We start from the raw sequence: 24,950 nt of genomic DNA, 5'->3' as shown, positions 1-24,950 counted from the left end.
CTCTTTAAAAGAGCCTTTTGACTCCGTCCTAGTGCCTAGTTTTAAAGAGTTTTCATGGATTTGCAAGACAAACATACAGGTACACTCGCTTTGGAGAACAAGCTGTTTCACAGGAGAAGAGCAACACACCTCCCCATCTTCTCTTCCTCTCAGAGCAACTCTGAATCTTTTATTTCCCAATCCTTTTTTTTTTTTTTTGGTTATCCAATCTGTTAATGAGCTTGTGCTGTTGCTGTGGCAACCACCCTCGCTCTTGCTATCATCTCCTCCTTCCACCTTCCGCCCAATTTTCTTTGCATTGATTCAAGGGCCTATGAAATGCTGTAGAATACAGAACCCTCATCCACATCTGGGGACCCTTGCGTGTTTCCCCTGCAATCTTCTACCACCCTTGTCTCTGCCTCTTAATAACTCTCAGAAATCCTCAAAGGAGACTCAGAAATTAATAGTGAAGGGAGAACAATAGATACCTGGCTCAGCTGCATGTTTTGCTGTACTCAGATTGCAGGGAGACCAAGATTACTCCCCCCAAACACACCTGCTCTTTTTAGAAGGCTAGGAGGAGGTCTTCATTTTGGCTAAAATTGGGAGACGTACCATTAGCTACAGGAGAGGTGGGGAACCTCAGGTCTGGAGGCAGCATACAGCCCTCTTAACTTCTCACTATGACCCTCTAGGTTCTCCCCAAGTCACACCTTTTTGTACCCCACTTGAGCATTTTTACCTAACTGAAATGTCTCCTAGAGCTTTGGTCATGCTTCTTCCTTGTCTGGATGGAGGATGAATGAATCCATTTATTTTGGTCACTGACCAGAGTGGGATGGTGGACAGAAAAGGGTATGTGAACATGTGTAGGAACTAGTCTACTGTACAGCAGTAAAATCCACCTCAACCCACTTTTGTCTCTGGTCCCACCCACCACTGCCATGTGGCCCCTGGAAGGTTGCACAGAAAGAAATGTGTCCCTCAGGCTAAAAAGGTGCCCACCCCATGAGGTTGTGGATTTCATTAGGTCCTTCCTTTCCCCTCATAATTCAAGCACTGCTGTTTGTTAGGAACTTGAGAAGACTATTAGGCATTTGGGGGTGTTTGGACAGAGCATGGGCAGGCAGGAGGAAAACCAATGCAGCTGTGGGTTGGGTGCAATCCTGTACCATGAGCAGTACATTGCACTGATGCAGCCTACTCCAATTTAGTACCCATCATTTGTTTCAGAGTACAACTCCTATAATTCTTAACCATTGGCCATGCTGGTTGGGGCTGATGGGAGTTGTCCAAATCATCTGGTGAACACCATCTTGGGGAAGGTTACATTGATAAAACATGAGTGATCACCAACATCTAACCCATTTGCCCAGTGGAAAGCCCCATTTCATGGCCAGTCAGGTTGGAATAGGAGCAGAAAGTCTCACCTGATCTCTGTTAGCCTTGGCTACAGTGGAAGACAGATACTTTGCACTGGTTGTAGGATTGAACCGCAGGGCTTTGGGGTCTTGCAAGGGTCTACTTTGTCTCCTATACTATTTAACATCTATATTAAACTATTGGGAGCTGCCATTCAGGGGCTTGGAGCGCAGTGTCATCAGAATGCCGATGATACGCAGCTGTTTCTCTCCCTTCCATTTGAATCAGGGGAGGCTGTGAAAGGGTTGGACTGGCACCTAGAAGCAATGCTGGGCTGAATGGGTTCCAATTAACTGAGGCTGAATCCTAATGAGATGGAGGTGCTGTGGGTGGGAGGTTCCTTTCTCCAGGAACTAGGTGGAGGGCTGCACTGAAGGAACAAGTTTGCAACCTGGAGCTATTATATCTTTAAAGCCCATTCAAGGCACATTGGCCCAGATTCACCATTCTGTAACAGCCAAATATAACCAGTTTTCACCACAGATTAGTTTCCAGAGTGTTATGGCAAATTAAAGGAGTAAGACCCACTGAATTCAACAGCATTTACTTCCAAGTAAGTATGCACAGGATCAGGCCACAAGAGTCTTTAAAATGTGCACAACCTGTGCTAGGGTAGTCAGATGGAAAACAGGAGAGGGGGCACTCCTGCTCCTTTAACAGTGGTGTAGAAGAGAAAATTTCAGCAGGTGCATCTTGTCATGTAAGCTACACTGGTAGAAATTCCCTCTTTCACAAAAGTATTAAAGGTGCAGGGGCCTCTGCCCCCCTCAAAAGTTCAGCCACAACCTTACTGCCCAACCCTGTGCAAGTTTATTGGGACACATACCTCCTTGTTGCAACTGCAAGGCTCTCCTTGTGTTTTCTTGGGTGTCTATATATATATATGTGTGTGATGTGTTGACTGTGGATAAGGCTTTCGTTGGGTACCAGCCGCAATGGCTATGTTCCACCTCCACTGTTGGAGGCAGTATGGGCCTGAGGACCAGTTGCTGGGAATCACAAGTGGGGAGAGTGAATTTGCACCCAGGTCCTGCTCATGGGCTTCCCACAGGGATCTGCTTGGCCTCTGTGAGAATACGGTGCACTCCTGTGGTACAATGGGCCAGTGTGTCTGGCTGTTAACCAGGAGGTTGGTGATTCAAGCCCACCCAAGGACAGCTGTGGACAAGATAGCTGCATTACATGGGGTTGGCCTAGATGACCCTTAGGGTCCCTCCCAACTCTACAATTCTATGAATGAAAATCACACAGGTTGCACTTACTCTTCAACAGTTGCAACCTGCAACTCAAACGCATTCTACCACCTTCTGGGGCACTAGGTGGGAGCAAGGAGCCTCCGGGTTTCATGTACAGTAATTTATTTGCATGCATATGGGCATGGGAAGCCCCACCCACAAAATGTAAACTCTGCAGATTCTCCAAAGAGGGAAGAGCTGAAATTTAAAGAAATGTAGCAGACGTATAAGTAATGCATACTAGTGTTGTGGGGTGGAGAAGCATCTCCAGCATCTTTCCAAAAGGCAAGGCAGAGACAGTGTTTTTACCAGAAAATAGGGCTGTCTCCATCCTAAAGGAGGAACTGGCAGGGTTATTGCTCAAGTGTGCACCAATACTCCTTGCACTACTCTAGGCTTCCCCTCTCTTCTGTTTTACTCATCTTTCCTTCCACCAGCAGGTGACAATCATTAGGTCTGAGGCAGGCTCCAGCCCCACCTGGGCTGCTCAGCCTTCTCTTAAATGAAGGCAAGCCATGGTGATTTCTGTTGAGTTAGTGCCGTAGAGTGGAAGTGGAAAGGGCCGGTGAGGGGGAGAAAGGGGTCTTTTGTGTTTTTAAAGAAAGATGTTGAGGTTCCAGAGTGACGACCGTCCATTCAAGCAGAGGAAAAGTTTAGGTAAAAAACTGAGGGATGAACTTGAATGATGAGGTGGGAGATATGATTCTGGATTATAAATTGGAATGTCTACTAATTTTCCACTTGCATCTTTCTGACTATTTCCTTTTAAGCTTAATATAACACCCTTCTAGCATTTCCCCAGCATATCTCATTGTCTCTGGATTCTCTTGTCTTCCCTGTGAATGACACCTGCTTGTCTGTCTTTCCACTTTCTTTCCACTGGTCGACTTTTAAACTACCCTATTTCTAATCGGCTTCTCATTCAAGAAGCTCAAAGTGGCATTTAAGTGTTAAATGTGATAGTCTTCCTCTTGGTAGAGCTGAAACTTCCAAAACTCTTTCTGATGACTTTTATCTGTCATAATCTCATTTTTAGCCTCTCGGATGCAGGAAACAACTGATATCAGGACAAAGTATCCAAGCAAGATTCCGGTAAACCTCCTCTCTTTCTACCTAGATTCTAGGGGGAATTCCCTCACAGAGCTATCATTCCCACAACAGTTTGGTAATAAATCCCTCTTCACAGAGAACTCTAGGACCTGTAGCTTTGAGGGCAATAGGAGCCTCAATACCCTTAATGGCAGCTCTCAATACCCTTAATGGCAGCTCCCATAATTCTTTGAGGAAAGCCATGGGTCTCTTAAGTGGTATCTCGGTGCTTTAAGTGTGTGGTACAAGTGTGGCCTTGTCTGAACTGAGTATGGAATTCATGGGCTGCTTAGTCTTTCCTGATCACATGAAGCTGTTGAGAATGCATAATCTGGACTGAGGCTTTGCTAAATCCTCAAAAGCCATTCTAAGACTCTAAGAGCAAAAGAGACTCTGAGAGATGCGAGCTTGGGGCTCCCACAGTTATTGCAAGTTTCCATTTATTGAACATAGTACCCTCAATGCTACTCTGAGGAACTTGGAGGAACTTATATATGGTTCCCAAAGAGGCTCCCATTCTTAAGAGCACACCTGCTTATCCAGCAATGGAGCTCCCATCATGTGCCTTGACATTGTCCAATGCTTTCCTCACACACAGGTGGTGCTTGAGCGTTACCAGAAGGAGAAGACACTCCCTCAGTTGAGCCGGGTCAAATTCCTGGTTTCAGGGGATCTATCTATGTCTCAGTTTGTCTACAGTCTGAGGTAGGGAGGAGTTTTCACATACTGTGGTAATGTGGGAGAGAGAGATGGGAAAGACAATTAATTCCATTTGCACTTAAAGGTACCCCTGCTTACCCACCTCGCCCCTTTTGAAACAATACATAGCCAAAATGCAGCCTTCCACTGGCCTTTGGACTGATCCTCTCCCTTCCCCTCCCCAGGGCCCGCCTGTCCCTGACAGCCACTCAAGCCTTCTACCTGCTGGTGGACAACAAGAGCCTGCCCTGCCTGAGCCTGACTGTTGCGGAAGTCTACGAAGCCAACAAAGATGACGACGGCTTCCTCTACATTACCTACGCATCTCAAGATACGTTTGGTGATATTGGCCCATGAGCCCATTCCAAGGAAGGCCTCTGCAGTCTCCCCCTCCTCCCTTTCTCTCTGAGGCATAGTTATCACAACATGGATTTTTAAACTGCTTTTGTGTAAGAGTGGCATGGGAGAAGAGTATTCACCACCAGGCAGGCTCTGCTTTATTGTCATTGTCCCTGAAGCAACTGAACTACCTTCTATGTTGTATGTGTCTGAAAAGATGCCCAGATGACAGGGTGTATTTTAGGGTCGTGTACTTTCTTAACCAACTCTGCAGGGCCACTACTTTAACCCACTGCCAGCTTATTCTTTTAAAATAATTTGTTCCCTTATCTCTTCAGACGGATATAGACATAGATATAAAAAGAGCATCACTACCATTGCACAGGAAACTTTTGTCTGGTTTTCTTTCTTATTTTAAACAAAGCTGATTGGCCTAATGGGAATCTGGAGGGTTCCACAAGTGGAAATTTTAACTGCACAGCTGTTTTTGTTACTTCATCTCTTTCTTCCCCTTTTTAAAAAAAGCCTTCTGACAAGACTGCAATAAAGAAATAAATGGGCACAATTACACTCACCTGTTCCGAGTATGGCTCTTTCTTCCCCACAGGAGAAGTGAGTGGTTATTAAAGACACTGAGTCTTTTCTCTCTCTTTCTCTTGTTTTCAAAAAAAGAGGTAAAGGTGTCTTGATTTTTGCTCTCCTTGCTAAGCAAGCAAGAAGAATCTGGGCACAAAAGGGGAGGGGCTGAAGCACAGAAAAGCTGACCTTCCTCAGAGCCCTTACTTTGGCATAGGGTGGAGAGGGCTTTTATGTCTGACAAAAATGGGGGGGGGGCAGAGTATTTTGAAGGGCAGTTCCAATCAAATGCTTCAGTGGATATGAACATATATCCTAGCATAAAAGAGAAGTGAAAAATTCCCTTAGAAGTATTCTTTCTGCATCTCTTTCCTCCCAAATTTTGGTGATGGTGATGAGGGGTTCTTTCGTCCCTGGGTCCTGTGAGCAAGCCCTTGGAGAGGTCTCTTTCATCTTTGTGGGGCTAAAACAAGACTGACAGAACCTGTGGCCCTCCAGGTGTCCTTGGACTCCAACTCCCATCAGCCCCAGTCAGAATGGCCAGTGGCCAGGGATAATGGGAACTGTACTCCAGGTACATTTGGAGGACCCACAGGTTGCCCATCTCTGTTCTATAGCAGCATGAGCAGCGATGGGCAAAATGATTCCATCACAGTTTGTCATTTGCTCAGTGAGGTACAAATCTAGCATTTATAAATTCATTTGGAAATTCTGTTACTCAGGTAGCTCCATCAGTAGAGTAAAGGTAAAGGGACCCCTGACCATTAGGTCCAGTCGTGGCTGACTCTGGGGTTGTGGTGCTCATCTTGCTTATTGGCCAAGGGAGCCTGCGTACAGCTTCCGGGTCATGTGGCCAGCATGACTAAGCCACTTCTGGCGAACCAGAGCAGCGCACGGAATCAGTAGAGTAGGAGACTCTTAATCTCAAGGTCGTGGGTTTGAGCCCCACATTGGCAAAAGATTCCTGCATTGCAAGGAGTTGGACTAGATGGCTCTCATGGCCCCTTTCAACTCTACAGTTTTTTATTCTGTGATTCTTCAAGGGGCCGTTTTGAACAAATGAGCCCCAGTAGTTCATGCGAGAACTTCCATTAGCACAATGGGGCTTTCCCTGCTTTCTTCTCCCTGCCCTCCTACCCCATTTGGCTCTGGGGAAGAGTCAGGAGAGGGAGAGAAAAGGGGGATTAGTTCATCTGGCAAACTGAAGTGCTTGCACTGATAGAATGGTTCCCAAGATTTTGAACTAGGTTTCAGTTTAAGTCTATAGGAATATGACATAGTCCAAGCGCTCATTTTGCAAGGCAGCCATCTCCTCCTCGCCCCCTACTCAGTACCATTTCCAGGGACATTTCTAGTCCTGGTCAGAAAGTGTGTGGCCTTTCCTACCCCTGACAGATGCCTTTACCTCTAAGGAAGTTGAGGGGGGGAATTATTTTAAATCCCTCACACCTCTGCATATTGCTGTAACTTTACTAAACTTTATTAAAAACAAGGGCAGAACATCAAATTAATTCATAAACAACCTCAGTTTGATTGTGAAAATGTGACTGTTTGTTGGAATGAAATCAGGATGTGATATATTCGATAATTATGAATCTGCTGGATTTCACTAACCAATTGACCAATTGTAAGTTGCAGCAGCATCACTCGTTTTGAATGAGGGCAGTAAATGATGCCTTTATTCTGTTAATGCAAGCATTTAAGCTTGTGCAATGAACCCCCCCCCCCCCGCATCCCATGGCCTCCCTAAATCTGGTCCAGAGGTTGAGGGAAGCCTAAGAACATATTTGGAGGAAGGGGGAGGAGACAAAGGAATGTTCCATTGTGCAAGAGTAAATCCTTTCACTAACGGAACAAGAGAGTTAGTGCTACTTGGGACGCAAGCCTCCATTTTGTAAAGTAGCCCCTTGGAAGAGAAGTTAAATGTGGGTGATATCTGCTGTAGTCTCCTAATGAACTCTGATTAGTAATTCATTTCACACACACATACACACACACACACACACACACACACACCATAGCTGGCTTTTAAAGGGAATCAGAAAACTGCATGGAGGGTATCTATCTATCTATGGTTTTTGGCAATGGTGGATTAAAAAGAGCCTCGGTGTTCAGAGATAGTGTACCACTGAATGCAGAGGCTCCATCTTCCGAAGAATATTGAGGGAGCCTGATGCGACATCCAGACGTTGCTCTGCACCCAGCTTTGCATTCAGCCTGAACAAGGGGGGGCCTCAAAAAAGAGATGGAGGGGCCCAAAGAGCCTTGGCCAATGGCTGAATGCCAGTTGAATGGGAATGGTGGTGGGTGCTTTTCTACTCTGCTTGTGGACTTCCCAGAAGCATCTGATTGGCAGATCTGGGAAACAGGAGGCTGGACTTCAAAGGACCTGTGGTCGGATCCTGCAGAGTTCTTCCTACATTTAGAAGAGAGAGGCAGGCAGGCAGGCAGGCAGGCACAGCTAAACCTCAAGCCTGCATGGAAACCTGAGACAGGCTTTGATCTGAACATACAACTTTGATGGCCTCTTGGTGTTCTCTGCACATGCTCAGAGGAGCTCATTGTTAACCCTCTGTTCTGCCACTTAAAAAGAACCATGCCTCAAATTAAACTCTGTCTCAAATTGCTATGGGGAGAAGGCACAACTGAACTTGCATCCAAAAATCATCCATTTGTTTTTTTTAAAAAAGAAGCTAAGTGTGATGCATTCATCATGAGGAGGTTGAGAACAATTTTCCCAGCTGACAGTGATGTGGTGGAACACCTCCTCCCTGTTTCACGCTTCTGTTGCACTCGAGTGCCACAGCACGCTGAGTGGGGGTAAATATTTCATGTTCATTCGTAAATATTACTCTAAAATTAGCCTGAAGTGTGAAAACTAATAGGAAGAGAGGAGGCGGTTTTTGCTGGCATGCCTGGCTGAGAGACAAATTACAAAGTGTGTTAACATTTTTTTAAGAACATAACACAGACTGATTAGATGAGACAAAGAGCCTATTCAGTCCAGGAGCAGGGCATCTGTGGCCCTCCAGAATTTGCTGGACTACAGCTCCCATCATCCCTGACCACTGGCTGCACTGCCTGGGCCTGATGGGGGCTGAAGTCCAGCAGCCACAGGAATGGATCATGGCTCAGAAGTACAGCATCTGATCTGCATGCAGCAGGTCCCAGGTGTGATCCCTACATCTTCAAAGCTGCCTCTGGCAGCTAAGAAAGGCCTGGAAGGAACAGTCACCCCTTCCTGTTTCCCCCCAACACTTTGTAATTGGAGATATACAGCCTCTGAACATGGAAGCTCTATTTAGCTATTATGGCTAACAGTGATCAATAGACTTGTCCTTCATGTTAATGTACCTAATTCTTTTCAAAAGGTATGTAAGCTGGGAGCTATCATCATATCTTCTAGTGCTGACTTCCATCGGTGATGGTGGGGGTGGCAGGTGTATAGGGTGTTAAGGGAGGGGCAGTGCCTCTGGTGGGGGGCACGTTGTGCTCCTTCTGCAGCAGTTTGTCCAGCTTTGGTCCCCACCCTACACTCAGTTCTCACCTGTGGCTCCTAGAAGCTGCCAGCATGGGACAGCAGCCACACCCCAGAATATGGCTTTGGGTAACCAATGCGTCTCAAACCCTTTCCCTGAATGTGAAGACGGGCTCCATCAGGTTGAGCGGACAAGACCAAGAGTGGGCCCAACAGTCAAGAAGGCAGTTTCTGCACATGCTGTAGAGGAGGGGCAGATGGAGTTCATCAACCTGGGGAGGCAGCCCATCTAGGAGAAAGAAAACTGTGGTAAAGGTTTTCGGAGTAAACTCTGCATCCCCACTGCCTTGTGGGATATCTCTGGGAGAAGAAAAGGCTCAGGAGTGAATCTGGAGTCCCTAAGGCAGCTGGATGGCACCTCCTGCAACCCAGCTAGTGCCAAACATTTTGCTCTGCTTTCCTTTGGACCACATCAGGGAGGCTGGGAAGGGGGGGTATTGTGAACTGGGCATCCAAGGACCTCCAGACACACTTCCCAGGCTTGTGCCCCAGGGAGGTCACTTTGGTGCTGCAAAGAGAGCAAAAAGAATGCTGGAGGCAGCAGCTGTGAGTTTCCAGTCTCTTCAGCTACAGCAGGTGTTGTGATTCTCTAGTAGTTTGACTCCCCCCCCCCCGAGGCAAACTCCATTGCCTTTTGAAACAGATGGATGCCAACAATAGAAACTACAGTGGTGGTGACTTGTGGTGGTTTTTCTTTGGTTTCTGCATTAAATTTGTATGCCACCTTTCCACCAAACAGTGTTCACGACCGTTATCAATTATACAAATGCAAGAAAAACCCTCTTCCAACTTGTGATTCCCAGAAACTAGTATATAGAGACCTACCACCTCCAACAGTAGAGGTAGAGCAGAGCCACATCGCTAGCAGCCATTGTTAGTCTTATTCTGCTTGAATTTGTCTTTCAAAGCCATCCAAGTTGGTGGCCATCACTGTCTCCTGTTGGAACACATTCCATAGTTTAGCTGTGCCCTGTGTGGAGAAGTGCCTTCTTTTGTCTGCCCTGACACTTCCATCATCCAGCTTTATTGGACTGCCCTGAATTCTAGTGTTACGATGGGGGGGGGGGGGAGTGGGACACTCTCCCTCTTACAGGATGTGACCCACCAAGCTGTTGGCTGTCCCCTGAGCCATGCTTGGTGGTCCATTTGCAGATGGGGGAGCTCAGTCAACCTGGAAACTGGGGTCTACTCAAGTTCCCAGTAGGCTCTGCCAATGCATGGCTGGTCTGGGTTCAGCAGGATGCCTGTGAAGTTGCTCAGACCTGCTGTAATGCCTTGAAACTGAAGAGCGAGCAAAAGACAATCTTCACAAGACTGAGCCCTGCCAAATCTCCATGCAGTGCACGTGCCTGGCTGGTAGACCGTGGGTGTATTGTGTTGAATTATAGATCTTGTAGGATTTACATCTTTAATTTCCCAAGGGTTCAGATCGTGGCCCACCCAGCAACCTCATTCATAGCCCTATCTTTTTTGGGGGGAGGGGGGTGTTCCATACGCCTTTTCCCTCACTGCCTCCCCCACCCCGCCCCGTCCACCTGCATTGGTTCAGCTCTCCTGCCCAACAGCTTAGCTATCTATCATCCTGTCGGCAGTGTTTACCTCAGCAATTGCTGCCTTCTTTCCCAGGCAGATGTTGGGAGGCTTCCCATGCGGGTGTCTGCTTGGTCGGGGTTTTGATAAACATATATTTAACCTGTCAGCCTGCAGCTCATCCATTTCTATCTCAAGCTCTTCTCCTTTGGATTTAAAAAGCCAGGACGAGGAAAGCTAGTTTTGCCTTTGTCTGCTTCAGAAGATGATATAGGGGCTGGTTAGGGCTGGTTCCAATAGGCCATTATCTGCTGGAAATTCCTCCCATCTTCTTATTACATGATGCATGGTTTGTTTTCAATTTATTTATTATTTCCTTTGATTTATATCCTGCTCCAACCCTAAGGCTCAAAGCAACTTAAAATTTACTTTCTCACACACCTATCAAAAAAAAAGGAGGTGGGGGTAGAAAGGGGATGAGAAGAAGTAGAATTTCCCCAAATAGTTCATGAGGGCCCAAGACAAACACTAAAGTGTCCTGTGGGGGTGATTTTGATACCTGCTGTTGAGGGGAGACCCAAGTGCCTCCTTTCATACTGTGATGGGAACCTTTGGAACCCCCCAGCCTGAATTCACGAGTCCTCAGCAGGGAATCAGGTCAGACTTGTGTTAATGGAAGGGGGAAATGGGAGGAGGGGACTGAAATAGAAGGAGAGACGAATGACGGGGAAGCTCAGAGAGAGAGAGAGATGACTGTGGAGGAGAGGGAGGGAGAGACTCTTCCAAACTCCATCCATTTTTGTTTCTGATTTGACCCTCCATTGGATTTGGCTCAGCCCACAATCAGAGGGGCTGGGGAATGATGACCCTGCTTCCCCATAATAGGCAGTTTATGTTTGCAGGTTTATGTTTGCAGGTTGTGTAGGTTTATGTTTGCAGGTTTATGTTTGCAGGTTGTGTAGCCAGCTAATTCTGGCCTGGGGCTGCTGTTGGGCCATCCCCTCCACACCCAGTCCAGGACCCAGGAGATGACCCTATCTTTCGTGGAATGGTGCGCAACTTCTTGTGCCTGAATGGGGCGGTTGGGAAGCAGCTCCAGGCTCATAACCTCTTGCGTGGGCGCTGGGTCGGGGCCTGTTTCTGGTAGTGGTAGCCTGCTGAGGGCATCCACATGGCCCATCGCCTTCTCTGGGTGGTAGATCAGTGCATACTGGTAGCTGGCAAGGAAAATTGACCACCTGAGGATGTGGGGAGACAGCACTTGGGAGATCTGCTTCTCAGGGGTAAACAGGCCGAGCAACAGCTTGTGATCAGTCACCACGGTAAAGAGCTGCCTGTACAAGAAATTGTGGGATTTTTTTACTCCCTTCATGATTGCCAGACCCTCCTTGTCGATTTGAGAGTAGTTCCGCTCAGCTGCGGTGAGCGTCTGGGAAAAATATGCCACCGGCACCTCTCTTCCATCTGGGAGTTGGTGTCCCAGGACAGCGCTGATGCCGTAGAGCGATGCGTCGCATGCTAGCACCACCGGCAGCCTCTCATCGAAGTGTGCCAAGACCGAGTTCGAGATGAGCAAGTCCTTGACTGCCTGGAATGCAGCCTCCTAGCGCTGCCCCACACCCAAGGGGCCCACTTGTCTAGGAGTCTGTGTAGGGGCTCCATTACCACCACCTTATGGGGAAGGAAGGCATGGCAAAAGTTCAGTAGTCCCAAGAAGGCCTGAAGTTCAGTCTTGCCCTTGGGCGCTGGGGCATCACAAATGGCCCAGCCCGTACCTTGTCACCGGTCGGGTGGACCCCTTCTGCATCCACCGTAAATCCCAGAAAGTCCACCTGACACTTTTCCCGCTTCACCTTGAGACCCACCACCTGGAAACGGTGCAGGACGGTGCGGAAGCAGTCCCTGAACTCTTCTGGCAGCTTAGTGTGGTAAAACTTTAACTCACTTTTCAGTCAATACTGTCTGATAAATCCTGCTGGGTGATGTGTTAGGGGCCTTAAAGGACTGTACAAGTTGGGATCAGGAGGCAACAAAATGAGATTTGTTTATCCAGAGTGTTTCTTTTTATGCAAATGCGCTATCAGTTCCTGGGGCTAGAGCCCTATGGAGCATGTGCTTTCACCAACATCATCATTGTTTTTTATTTGTATGCTACCTTTCCACAGTTAAAAAAACAATGTTCAAGGCGGCTTACAGCATAACAAGATTTACATAATTACAAAAGTCATAAATAATAAATAAACCACATTTAAAAATACACAACCAAATGGGAAACAATTTCCACATAAATCAAAATCTAAAACTAAGTATACAGCATTAATATCACAGTTTAAAATGACATAGGTAAAAAATGACAGCAATTTAAACAAAAACAAAACAAAACGGAGCCCTCTCTGCCCAGCAGCAGCAGCAGCAGCAGCAGCAGCAGCAGCAGTCCTTTAGAGCCCATCAGGCCCCGCCCTGGGCCAGGTGGTGAGTGGCAGGACTGGGGCCCTCAGGCGCTGAGCAGGGGAGTCCTCCTGGGTGGTAGCAGCTGCAGCAGTTCTTATGGGTCTGTCAGGCCCCACCCTGGGCCAGGTGGTGAGTGGCAGGACTGGGGCCCTCAGGTGCTGAGCAGGGGAGTCCTCCTGGGTGGTAGCAGCTGCAGCAGTTCTTATGGGTCTGTCAGGCCCCACCCTGGGCCAGGTGGTGAGTGACAGGACTGGGGCCCTCAGGTGCTGAGCAAATTGGCCATGTGCATGTGCTATATGCGGCAGCATTCCCAACTGCTTTCATGGTCCTTGAAGGCAATGGGGTACATTGCTTAAGTCATCCTGGAGACAAGAACATGGAATGGGCAAATTAAATCACTGGAGCAGGGGAATCAAGGGCATAACATAGTCTGCGGCTGAGCAAAGATTTCAAACCAAGGACCAAGCCTGGCCCTATCACAAGCCGAGTGGCACCGCAGAGGGGTGCAGTGGGAGCACAACTGTGTGTGCCACTTGTCCTGCCCTGCACCTCCTAACCTATCCTGCTGACCTCAGGTGCAGTGAAGGAGGCTGCCCCATTGTTGGTGTCAAAGCAGGTTCAACTTCCAGCCCGGCCGACTTTTGTTCATGGAATGGGGAAGGGTGCTCTCTCATCCTTCACCTCAGGCAGCAAATGCTGTAGGGTCAATGCCCCCAATGTCCAGAAGAGTTAAGGCAGAGATAGTCCAGCAAAGCCATGGGCAATGAGGCTAAACACCCTCACAAGATCCCACCCTGCCTTATACTCGGGCTGTTTGAACAGGATCTGTTGCCTGAGTTGCAAGATGAGTAGGTGGTTGCAGGGGTGGAGGAGACGGGGGAGGAGGAGAAAGCTTCAAGATTGCAATCAATCAATCCCATCCTTTCTCCAAAAGCCATAAAGTTTAGGCACATGAGGATAAATGGAACTGGCATTTGCAAGATGAAAGCACATCCTTCATATGCCATTCATAGGGCAGGCAGAGGGAGTTTACCATAAAGAATCTATATGTAAAGTATGGTTTTGAAGTGGAGAGAGACGAGGGCAGATTTCTCCCCCCTCCTTCCTTGAGGTGGGGGCCTTACATTTGGTTCTGTTATTCTCCAGATATGGGCTGTGATTGATCCCTAGGACTCCAAAGAAGAATGGGAGAGAGACAGAGATTTTGGATCCTCTTACTTTCTCATTTCCCCCCAGTCTTAAGTTCTCTAAATTTCCGCATCGATTTATATTTTTCTTTAAGACATCATGAAAATACATCAGCACTTTTGTATAAATTCCTCCTCACATGCACATTTTTGTATGCAATTTTATCAATGCATTTTTCTATGTTATTTTCACAAAAAGTACATTTCTACCCACCCTCTATCCTAGCATAGAAGTTTTGTAGACATTACTAGGCTGGAGAACTGTGCTGCAAAATTCAGAGAAGTGTGGATTTTGAATTTTATCTTGGTTTCTGTATTGTTTCAGAAAGTGTAGGTTAAGTGGGTTTCTCCCCTGGATGATTAGCGCAGCACCAACCCAGGCTCCAGTGCCAGTGAGGTGGGGCTGCTGTGGTTCACCAGAGCTCTTTCTCCCTCTCTGGGGAACGTCATTGCCTTGAAGTGAGACTAGAGTGCCTTCATCTGATGTTGGGACTTAAGAGACAGACTAGGAATGCTGTTGGTGTGCTGCCCATCCAGCTGCTCAACAGCCTCCCTGATCAAACTGGCTGCGGTAGTCTTAAGTACAGTGCTGAAGGAATCTTTGGCAATAATTCTGGGTGACCTCAACATCCATGGTGAGCCCACTATTGTACCACACGGGATTTCATGGCCTCCCTGGTAACCATGGGCTGTTTCAGGTTGTCATCTGCCTGGCGCACAGAGTAGGACATACCCTTGACTTGGTCTTCATTTCTCGTGTGGACAGGAGTGATCTGAAAATTGGGGGGCGGGCTGTGTTGTCATGATCAAACCACTTGTTGGTCAAGTTTGAACTCACAGCGGCCATCCCCCTCTGCAAGGATGGGGGACTGATTAATAAAATTGCCTTTCAGAGACTTATGGATTCTTCATTTTACTGTATTTTTTGTTTCTATGGAAGCCGCCCAGAGTGGCTGGGGAAACCCAGCCAGATGGGCGGGGTACAAATAATAAATTATTATTATTATTCAATACTCTGAGTGACATTCCAGTGGGCAGAAGTGCTGATCTTTTTAATGCTCTTGTCTTACTGTGAAATGCTTAGATGTGAAGAGCTATTGGCATGGTTACTTCTGGGTGCCCTCTCTGCAGCTATGGAACCCACAATGTCCCTTGGTTTCTAGAGAGCTATGTGTGAAACAGGAGGGAGGACAGCTAGAGCACCAGTGGAATAGAACTTGCTCTGAGGCCAAACAAATATTAGCTAGAGTGTATAATCACAACCACCATGAGACAGTAAGGGCAGCAAAGAATCTGGTCTCATCTGTTGGTGGGGACAGCCCTCCTGTGATCATTTAGCCCATCATTTTGAGGATAAAGTCACTCGACTCTGCAGTGATTTAGATGTTACCTTTGTGGCTACAGTTCTAGCTGACCTGTCTATTGCTATGTCTTCTCCAACTTTGTGGGATCCATTTCAGATTATGAGGCCTGCCAATGCAGACAGGATGCTTGCAGGGGTGCATATTGCCACATGCCCTCTTGATCCCTGCCCACCATGGCTGGTGAAATTGGGCTGGGGAGAGGTGATTGGATGGGTACAGGGAGTGGTCAATGCTTCCTTGCATGAAAGAGCCATGTCTGTTGCCTTAAAACAAGCTGTAGTATGACCGCTATTGAAAAAGCCAGGCCAATGGACCCAGCAACTATCATCTGGTTGCACACCCTTCCTTCCTGGGAAAAGTTATTGAAGGGGTTGTGACAAAACAACTGAAGACATTCTTGGATGGGACTGATCCTCTAGAGTTTTGCCAGTCTAGGGTCTAGCCTGGGTTTGAATCAAGTCTGGGTCACCCTGCTCCTTTTGCTCACTCTCTCAGGTCCCTTCAGTGCCATTGACCATGGGATCCTTCTGGAATGAGTGCAGAATTGCTTTCAGTGGCACTGTGCTGCATTGGATCCCTTCCTGCCTGCAGGGTTGTATCCAAAGTGACATTGCAAGTCCTCTTCAGCCCCCTGTATTTATACTATGGGGTGCCACAGGACACTATTTTGTCCCCGATGCTATTCAACATCTATATAGCACCGTTTGGGAGCAGTCATGAGAAGTTTTGGAGCAAGGTGTCATCAGTACTCTGATGATACCCAACTCTATTTCTCCACTACATCTAAGTCAGGGGAGGCTGTGGAAGCCCTGGACTTGCAGGGGTGGATGCAAGGATGAACTGGATGAGGGTCAATGAGCCAAGCCTGAATCCTAGAAAGTTGGAGGCATTGTGGGTAGGTGGTTCTCATCTTCATGAGATAGGTCAATTGCCTGTTCTGAACTGGGTTGCACTCTATCTGAAGGAGCAGGTAAGCATTCTGGAGCCAAGCTTTCGTGTGCATGCACACTTCTTCAGATACACACAAAAGCTTATATCCAGAACAAACTTAGTTGGTCTCTGAGGTGCTATAGGGACAATTTATTTATTTATTTATTTATTCATTCATTCATTCATTCATTCGTTCGTTCGTTCGTTTGTTTGTTTGTTTCAACTGCGTCAGACCAACACGGCTACCTACCTGAGTCTGGGGCTATTCCTTCATCCATCTCTGTCACTAGAGTCCCAAATGTCCTTGGACAAGGAGTGCTTTTGATTTGCTCCTGTTTGAATGCTGTTTGTGACCATTCCTGGACTGTGACAACCTGACCACAGTGGTCCATGCATTGGTAACCTCAACACTCAGTTCTTGTAATGTATTTTATGTGGGGCTGCCATTGTATCTGGTCTGTCAGCTATAGCTAAGTGTAGAATGCAACAGCCAGACTGCTCCCAGGAGCAGATTTCTGCACTGTAGTTAAGCATACTATTTAAGAAAGTTTGTTTTAAAAAATATTTATAGAAATATATTTTTATTGTTTTTAATTATTTTATTTAGATGGCTGCTTGCTCATAACCTGTGAAATGTGATTCTAGATAGATTGCAGCTCAGGACTGCAATGCCTGCTCTTCCCATATGAACCTACCTAGACTCTGAGATCATCTTCTGAGGCCCTTCTTTCTGTGCCTCCTCCACAAGAGGTCCTTCATTATACTCTATAATGTGTAGACCTCTTTCACCAGACCTCTTTCACTGACTGACACCCAGTGTGTTGGGGAAGGGGGAATGATTGGGTTTTCTTTGTTTTTTATTATGCATTTTCTTTTTTATATTGTTATTTTATGTTGTGAAATGCCTTGAGATTGACTAGTATAGGGCAGTATACAAATTTAATCAATCAATAAAAATAAAATACACCACTTAGCAGCACTTGGACAACCACAAGACCATCTTCAAGGGTAACCCCACTTAGAGCACATCATATTAGTCTAAAGTTGAGATTACCAGAGCCTGAGCCACTGTGGTGAGGCTATCCCAGTCCAGGAATGGTCATAGCTGAGGTACCATCCAGAAATGGAAACAGGCACTCCTCGCCATTGATGCCACCTGAACCACATGACAAAAATGACTCCAGGAATACCTGTACTTGCTCCTTCAGGGGAAGTGAGACTCCACCTAGAACAGGATGTCCCCTGAATTTCCAGACATGAAAACCACCAACCAACAGTGCCTTTCTCTTTTCAGGATTCAGCTTTAGTTTGTTGGCCCTTATCCAGCCCATTACCACCTCTAGGAACTGTTCCCACATCTGTAAAGATTCACCTACACCATCTCTTAGTGCATTACAATATAGGTAAACATGGAGAGAGAGACAGTTCAAAATAAATAAAGACCTGTTTAACATCTCATACAAAAATGAAGATGGATCTTCTTGATAATTAATCTTGAAGGTGGTTTTCTAGGGTTTATGCTGAAATATGCCTGAGAATTTTATTTTTCATTTGGTGGCATCAGCACAGCTTTGTGGTGTGTGGCCCAGAGGCTTGAAAGCATCTCCAAAGGGATTTAGAGCCTTTGGATTTTGTGAAGTGTTTGTCTGCAGGGTGAAGATTCACATTCTAATGATGTCTCCATTTGGAGACCTCTGTACATGTAGAGTTCCGGATTTTAAAAGTGTCAGAACAGCACAAAAATAGAAACTAGTAAAAAGAGTAAGAGACATGTCAAGGGGTGAAGGAAAACATGAGAGGAAGAGAAGAAAAGGGGGATGGAGATTGAATGTCTTACTCTCAACAAAGGGGACCAAAATCAAAACTCTGGGGCCTCAATCAGAAAAATGGTTTGTTGCATAGAAAACAGGCTGCTCCGTTATGCAAAGTGTGGGGTGACGTTCTTTATACACAGGTGGGGAGACTGTGGCCCTGCAGATGTTGCTGGACTACAGCTCCCATTGTCTTTTCCCATTGGCCATAGCTGAGAATAATGGGAAATTATTCTCAGCTATGGTCCAACAACTTCTGGAGGGCCACAGGTTCCCTATTCCTGCTCTATAGGCTTAGGTATACAGTAAGCATTTAAGTGGGGGTTATATTCCAGACACTGTGCCGAAATCCAAAATCACACATAGTCAGAACACACTGGGTGCAATGGTGGGTGGGACTGCCAAAGCAGGTTTTCCCAGATGCCTACCCACTTTCTGCCCTTTTAATTTTTTTTATTATTATTTTGTCAAGTGCATAAAGCTGAAGTTAAATGTGCGTAACTTGCTTGCCTACTGTAGCTTGATGTCAGGTTCATGTTCTGACAGGTAGGGATGCAAGTCAGCCAGAGCTGCCAAGGTAACAGCTCAGCTGAGACCAATGCTCTGCCTAGCAGGAGATGAAAAGGCAGTTGGCATGCAGCTGTAGGAAGAAGTCCATGTTTTGCAAGAGAAGTAGCTTTGGGAGAGGGGCTGCTTTTGCTTTTGGAGACTGATGCTGCCTTAAAACTAGCATTGCCTATCTATTTCTCCCACCCCCAAACTGTAACTTTGAAAACAAACCGCTATTGCAAAAGGCACCATCAGTCTCCATTCTTCTCGCCCTTCAAGTAAACTTGCCCTTCAGTGGTTGCCCCTAGGACTTCCTCCTGGTTTCCATTCCTATTGCATACACACATGAACTGCTCCAGGTTATGCCTTAGGAAAATCTTGTGCAGTCAATCCCAAATGTGTTTCTCATTAGACCTTCATTTTCACAGTCTACCCTGCACTTAAAAAAAATAAATCAGAATTCTGTGTCACAGCAACCTGGATTTCTCTGAAGTGAAACGCTGGATTCTGCTGCCAGTGCAAAACATGCAGCTTAAGCATGCTCTCTCTGGTTTTGCATATTTTACTTTGTAATGTTTACAGAGTTTCAGAAAATATCCCACTCCACCCAAAAGAGCTGTCTGAGGCACTGAAACATCTGAGCTTAGAATTCAATGGCATTCTGGCTTCTGCGGTTTCAGCAGGCATTCCCCTTACACTTTCATAAGGGCCAGAAATCTGCTCTTTAAAAACAAAAAGGGAACAGCCAAATAATACCACATTCTGTGAGGTTGTCCATACTCTTGCAGCATCACAACATATACCCAGCCCTGTGTGATACTTTGTTGAAGACATACTTACTGTTCCTTGATACGTCAATGTTTTTTATACAGTGGTACCTCAGGTTAAGAACTTAAGTTGTTCTGGAGGTCCATTCTTAACCTGAAACTGTTCTTAACCTGAGGTACCACTTTAGCTAATGGGGCCTCCCGCTGCCACCACGTGATTTCTGTTCTCATCCTGAAGCAAAGTTCTTAATCTGAGGTACTATTTCTGGGTTAGCGGAGTCTGTAACCTGAAGAGTCTGTAACCCGAGGTACCACTTATATATATTTATTGTTATTCATCACCTTGAAGCTTCAGAAATAAGGCAGGATGTAAATTCAGCTATTTTGAAGATTTCCAAAAAATAGCAAGGAGAGACAAGAAGGCCTTCTTAAATGAGCAATGCAAAGAAATAGAGGAAAACAACAGAATGGGAAGAACCAGAGATCTGTTCAAGAAAATTGGAGATATGAAAGGGACATTTCGTAAAAAGATTACCATAATAAAGGACAAAAGTGGTAAGGACCTAACAGAAGCAGAAGACATCAAGAAGAGGTGGCAAGAATACACAGAGGAATTATACCAGAAAGATATGGATGTCTCATACACCCCAGGTAGTGTGGTTGCTGACCTTGAGCCAGACATCCTGGAGAGTGAAGTCAAATGGGCCTTAGAAAGCACTGCAAATAACAAGGCCAGTGGAAGTGATGGTATTCCAGCTGAACTACTTAAAATTTTAAAAGATGATGCTGTTAAGGTGCTACACTCAATATGCCAGCAAGTTTGGAAAACTCAGCAGTGGCCAGAGGATTGGAGAAAATCAGTCTACATCCCAATCCCAAAGAAGGGCAGTGCCAAAGAATGCTCCAACTACCGCACAATTGCACTCATTTCACACGCTAGCAAGGTTATGCTTAAAATTCTACAAGGAAGGCTCAAGCAGTATGTGGACCGAGAACTCCCAGAAGTGCAAGCTGGATTTAGAAGAGGCAGAGGAACCAGAGACCAAATTGCAAACATGCGCTGGATTATGGAGAAAGCTAGAGAGTTCCAGAAAGGCATCTACTTCTGCTTCATTGACTATGCAAAAGCCTTTGATTGTGTCGACCACAGCAAACTATGGCAAGTTCTTAAAGAAATGGGAGTGCCTGATCACCTCATCTGTCTCCTGAGAAATCTCTATGTGGGACAAGAAGCTTCAGTTAGAACTGGATATGGAACAACTGATTGGTTCAAGATTGGGAAAGGAGTACGGCAAGGCTGTATATTGTCTCCCTGCTTATTTAACTTATATGCAGAATTCATCATGCGAAAGGCTGGGCTGGATGAATCCCAAGCCGGAATTAAGATCGCTGGAAGAAATATCAACAACCTCAGATATGCAGCTGACACAACCTTGATGGCAGAAAGTGAGGAGGAATTAAAGAACCTTTTAATGAGGGTGAAAGAGGAGAGCGCAAAATATGGTCTGAAGCTCAACATCAAAAAAACAAGATCATGGCCACTGGTCCTATCACCTCCTGGCAAATAGAAGGGGAAGAAATGGAGGCAGTGAGAGATTTTACTTTCTTGGGCTCCATGATCACTGCAGATGGTGACAGCAGTCACGAAATTAAAAGACGCCTGCTCCTTGGGAGAAAGGCGATGGCAAACCTAGACAGCATCTTAAAAAGCAGAGACATCACCTTGCCAGCAAAGGTCTGTATAGTTAAAGCCATGGTTTTCCCAGTAGTGATGTATGGAAGTGAGAGCTGGACCATAAAGAAGGCTGATCGCCGAAGAATTGATGCTTTTGAATTATGGTGCTGGAGGAGACTCTTGAGAGTTCCATGGACTGCAGGAAGATCAAACGCATCCATTCTTAAGGAAATCAGCCCTGAGTGCTCACTGGAAGGACAGATCGTGAAGCTGAGGCTCCAATACTTTGGCCACCTCATGAGAAGAGAAGACTCCCTGGAAAAGACCCTGATGTTGGGTCACAAGGATGATGAGGGCACAAGGAGAAGGGGACGACAGAGGACGAGATGGTTAGACAGTGTTGTCGAAGCTACAAACATGAGTCTGACCAAACTGCGGGAGACAGTGGAAGACAGGAGTGCCTGGCGTGCTCTGGTCCATGGGGTCACGAAGAGTCGGACACGACTAAACGACTAAACAACAACAACAAATTCAGCTAGAAATAAATTACATGAATCAGTGTCTGATTTATATTGAACTAAATCTCCCCACACTGACATGACATTTTGGGGTAAGAATGATAGCTAATGAACCTAAATATAGGAGTGTTCATATGTGCATTCTAGAAGCATGCAATTAATGTACCCATCTACACTCTCTACTCTCATCATCCCTGACCACTGGCTGATAGGAATTGTGAACTGAACAACAGGTTCTCTATCTTTGCTTTAGAAGTAATCACACACAGAAAATCGCCCCAAGTGAAGCACTGTTCAAGGCTGCCCAAAATGTGCATGAAAATCAGTGCAGCCTTTCAGTTCAGCCCTACATAGAACCCAGCTCTTCATAACCAATTAGTCACACTGTATGAAGAAGAGCCATGGCTCAGGTGGCAGAGCAACTGCTTTGCTTGCAGAAGGTCCCAGATTCAATCCCTGGCACTTCCAGGTACAGCTGGGAGTGTCCTCTGTCTGAAGCCCTGCAGAGTTGCTGTCAGTCAGTGCAAACAATACAGACCTTGATGGACCAGTGGTCTCACTAAGTATAAGGCAGCTTCCTATGTTCCTGTGTGAAAACCTCTGCTGTAATAAATCTGCTGGTCTTAAAGGTTCTGCAAGTTGGTGCAACTTGTTCGCTGTAGCTGCATACTATGGCTACACTTCTGAGAAATGCACAGTGATGGAGCTATATAAATTAACAAAAGTTATATTCTTAGGGGAGTGGCCATAGCTTAGTAATAGAGCATCTGCTTTGTGTGCAGAAGGTCTCTGGTTCAATCCCCAGGGAGGTCTGGGAGAAACCACTATCTGAAACCCTGGGGAGCAATTGCCCCTGCTCCCATGTAAACAAAATGGAACTGGATGGGTCAGTGGTCTGGGCAGTTTCCTACGTTCCCATTAGCTTTTTTTTTAAGCCCCAGTTGCTGTGGCCAACCAATTTCTGGATGTAATGTCAGTGTTTGATCATCTTCCCTTCAGCCCTGGTTGTGGGGAAGGAATTTCTCAGTGGGAATCAGGGATTTTTCTTCATTATTTTTCCTTTTGTTCTTCACTCTCTCCTTTACATGTTCCCCCACCCGTTGGTTCATTCTTGTCATCAGCTTTGTTGGTCTTTTGATCTATAGCTTCTTTATTTCAATTCTTGCTTTTTATATTCAGTTCATGCTTTTGGGGTTGTTGTTTCATTGGACTTTATTTCAGTAGTTTTAACTAGACTTTTGATGTCAGCCTCCCTTGTTTTGTTTTCTCATTTTGTTGTGCCTTGTTTCCCTAGATCCATTCTCATTTTTTTAAAGTATATTTTTGTTCTTTTATCTTTTATCTTCTGCTTCTCTTTGCTCTTCTCCCCACAAAAGTAAAAACTCAGATATGGAGTGAGGGTTTTCATTGGACTTGGAGGCAGAAATTCAAATGCAACCTTCAAAGTGGTGTTTGGTCTAAACTTGTGACAGAACCGAATGGGGAAGATTTAACAATTGATTTGCCCTAGATATAGGGTCTCAGTCTTGGAGAGTCAAGGGCTGAGGGAGAAACAGGAAAATATAGTAATAGATTATTGTGGAAGGTTATTTTTTTATTTCTGAAAGGGGGAGCGAGGAGTAATGACTAGATGACTTCTGTGATAACCTCTCTGGCTTCCTGACTATAAAATTATGCACAATCAAACAAAGGATTGGGAACATACAAACAGAAGTGGGGCCTGCAACAACACCTCACCTCCTAAAAGGAGTGCTCCTGTCCAGTGTCACAGCCAGCCAGCCATGCCCTCTCTGGGATACTCCATCCCGCTGCCATCACCCCCAATGCCCAGGTTTCCCATTTTTTGCTTCCAATTGCCATTCAGAATTCCATGGCTGCTCAACATGCCCTGTCTTCCTCACTATGCTGTTGGGGAGGCTGCTCCATTATGGTTTCTAAAAATGAGATTTTGCAAATCTTAGGGTTTCCACATGTGTGCTAATACCTTGCCTCTTCTTTCTCAGTGGCCCTGCTTGGATGCCAGTCATGTTGGCACTCATCACCTGAGTTTGCTGTCAAGCAGACTGAAAAAGGAGCTCTTTGGGATCAGACCAAGAATCTCTCTAGTCCAGCATGCCATTGAGAAGAATGGCTAGTCAGATGCCCCATGGCAATCAGAAGCAGGCTAATGAAACCGTGACCCTCCTTGACTCTTTAGCATCTGGCATTCAGAGTTGTGCTGTTCTTTTCAGCTATCATAGTCACTACCTGTCCTCCTTGGAATTATCTAATTCCCTTTTAAAGCCATCTAAAATTATCATGGCAGCAAAGTCCACAGCTTAATTATGCATTGTGTGAATACATATTTCCCTTTGTTTGTCCTGAATCAAGGCCTAATCATTTTCATTGGGTGACCCTGAATTCATGCTAGTACAGTGGTACCTCGGGTTACAGACGCTTCAGGTTACAGATTCCGCTAACCCAGAAATATTACCTCGGGTTAAGAACTTTGCTTCAGGGTGAGAACAGAAATTGTGCTCCAGCAGCACGGCAGCAGCAGGAGGCCCCATTAGCTAAAGTGGTGCTTCAGGTTAAGAACAGTTTCAGGTTAAGTATGGACCTCCGGAATGAATTAAGTACTTAACCTGAGGTACCACTGTATTATGAAAGAGGGAGGGAAATTGCATGTCGCAATGCAGTCACAATGGCATTTTGTATGAAATAATTGTTGGTTGCAATGCTGTTACAATAGACTACTGGGATTCATTATTATAAATTAACCTATCACCAGAGATGTAGATTTTTGTTAAAATTAGTATATGAAGTTTCTTTGACCGCTAGGGCAAGAGGTTTGCCAATTGACCAGAAAAACAAATGGCCCAACCAGTTCTTATGCCTTCCACAGCAGCTTGATCAGCAGAAATCAACGAAGGAAGCACTTCACAGTTTGCACATTGACCTGCTGCTACAAGCTCAACTGCAATGGCCAGATGAACAACACTGGCAGGAGATGGCACAAATGTCACTGAGGAAGCACTTAACATTTACACTTTTCCTCATAGCTTTTCGCCAATAGCAAGCAGACACTTCTGCCTCTAGTTCCTTTGTGCTGAAATGTTCTGGAGAAGCTGGAGTATCTATGAACATTCTATGGAATGGAGCAGTTCAACAAATAGCTCTGGGAAGCCAGAGCCCTAACTCTGGTCCAGCAACATCTGGAGGGCCCACAAGTTCCCCATCCTGGTTGCTAAAGAAGTTATGGAGCTGTGTCTGAGGAAGCTCTGGCTCAAATCAAAGGGGGTTGGGATT

At 45.9% G+C, this 24,950-nt stretch overlaps 1 protein-coding gene and 1 long non-coding RNA gene across 3 annotated transcripts; one reads left to right on the top strand and one right to left on the bottom strand.

Moving 5' to 3' along the window:
* The first annotated feature begins 1,885 nt into the window (after positions 1-1,885).
* On the top strand, positions 1,886-5,340 carry LOC310699148 (microtubule-associated protein 1 light chain 3 gamma-like). 2 transcript variants are annotated; one of them, XM_083486802.1, is made up of 4 exons: positions 1,886-1,957; positions 3,676-3,731; positions 4,327-4,433; positions 4,613-5,340. In XM_083486802.1, the coding sequence occupies exons 2-4, from the start codon at positions 3,684-3,686 to the stop codon at positions 4,782-4,784; spliced, it is 327 nt and encodes a 108-aa protein (XP_083342928.1). In that variant the 5' UTR covers positions 1,886-1,957; positions 3,676-3,683; the 3' UTR covers positions 4,785-5,340. The 2 variants fall into 2 exon arrangements, with proteins under 2 accessions (XP_083342928.1, XP_083342927.1); XM_083486801.1 differs by lacking the exon at positions 1,886-1,957 and adding an exon at positions 3,214-3,296.
* Positions 5,341-22,794: 17,454 nt separating this feature from the next.
* Positions 22,795-24,703, bottom strand: LOC310699177. Its single transcript, XR_014521970.1, has 2 exons — positions 24,423-24,703; positions 22,795-23,025 (listed from the first exon to the last, which is right to left on the bottom strand). It is a non-coding gene; the product is annotated as an uncharacterized lncRNA (long non-coding RNA).
* Between the last annotated feature and the right edge of the window lie 247 nt (positions 24,704-24,950).

The sequence above is a fragment of the Podarcis liolepis genome (assembly GCF_965112155.1).
Source record: "Podarcis liolepis genome assembly, chromosome: 2".
Classification (NCBI taxonomy): Eukaryota; Metazoa; Chordata; class Lepidosauria; order Squamata; family Lacertidae; genus Podarcis; species Podarcis liolepis.
This window is presented reverse-complemented; position numbering and strand designations above follow the sequence as displayed.